Source organism: Neofelis nebulosa, chromosome 9, assembly GCF_028018385.1.
Source record: "Neofelis nebulosa isolate mNeoNeb1 chromosome 9, mNeoNeb1.pri, whole genome shotgun sequence".
Taxonomy (NCBI): Eukaryota; Metazoa; Chordata; class Mammalia; order Carnivora; family Felidae; genus Neofelis; species Neofelis nebulosa.
Genome location: NC_080790.1, coordinates 57210815 through 57211909, shown reverse-complemented (window position 1 = coordinate 57211909; position 1095 = coordinate 57210815). Strand labels below are relative to the sequence as shown.

The window sequence follows — 1095 nt, the reverse complement described above, 5'->3', positions numbered from 1 at the left end:
GAAGAAGCAGTCAGCAAAATCTAGACTTTGGGAAACTCCAGAGAACAAATGACTTTTTAAACAAATTTTCAAGAGGGAAAATAATATGGAGGAGTAATCTAGAGATTAAAAATGACTTAAGAGGGGCGCCTGGGTGGCGCAGTCGGTTAAGCGTCCGACTTCAGCCAGGTCACGATCTCGCGGTCCGTGAGTTCGAGCCCCGCATCAGGCTCTGGGCTGATGGCTCGGAGCCTGGAGCCTGTTTCCGATTCTGTGTCTCCCTCTCTCTCTGCCCCTCCCCCATTCATGCTCTGTCTCTCTCTGTCCCAAAAATAAAAATAAAAAACGTTGAAAAAAAAAAAATTAAAAAAAAAAAAATGACTTAAGAAACATATCACATAGTTTATAGTCTAGGGCTTGTTTCCCTGTAGGAGCTCTGTATTGCTGGAGAAGGAGCAAAAGTGCCCTAATCCTTTTAGGATTAATTTATTCAAAAGAAATAACAGAAAAATACTCAACATGCAAAAAGAAAATGAAGGAAAACCACAGAACATGCCAAAGGTGGAGGCACACTGCCCTTCAGAAGATGTACCACAGGAGGCAGAGGGAAATCCTCAGCCTTCTGAAGGTATAAGCCAAGAAACAGGAAGCCTTAGAGGAGGGCTGACCCAACCTGGCCTGGGGTTTAAAGAGGACACTCCCATGAGGCATTTGGACCTTGAAGAAATAATAAGAGGCGTAGATGAGTGGGAAAGGCTTAAGAAAGAGATAAGAAGAGTAAGAAACAAGTTTGCGATGATGCATTGGAAGCAAAGACATTCATGCAGCTGTTCTTATCCTGTGTGTTCTAGACCGTAAATTCTTTTTTTTTTTTTTGTCTGATATTAAAATCTGGCCCCCGCTTGCTTTCTGTGTTTTCTGATGTATCTTTGACATTTGTTTTACTTTTAAATGTGGAATTTTTTTTTTAGGTAGTGTCCTTGTTACCAGCATCTCACTGGATTTTGTGTTTTGACCCATTATGCAGATCTGTTTTTTAGTTGGAAAGTTTTACACATATGCATGAAAATTTATTCATTCTATATTGCAAAGTTAAACATAACATGTTTACAAAGC

General features: G+C 40.2%; 1 protein-coding gene across 1 annotated transcript; it reads left to right on the top strand.

The window, feature by feature from the left end:
• Nucleotides 1-498: 498 nt before the first annotated feature.
• LOC131486205 (transcription elongation factor A protein-like 8) lies at nucleotides 499-837 on the top strand. The gene has a single exon (XM_058686347.1). It carries the CDS (start codon nucleotides 499-501, stop codon nucleotides 835-837), a length of 339 nt encoding a protein of 112 aa, XP_058542330.1.
• The last annotated feature ends 258 nt before the right edge of the window (nucleotides 838-1095 follow it).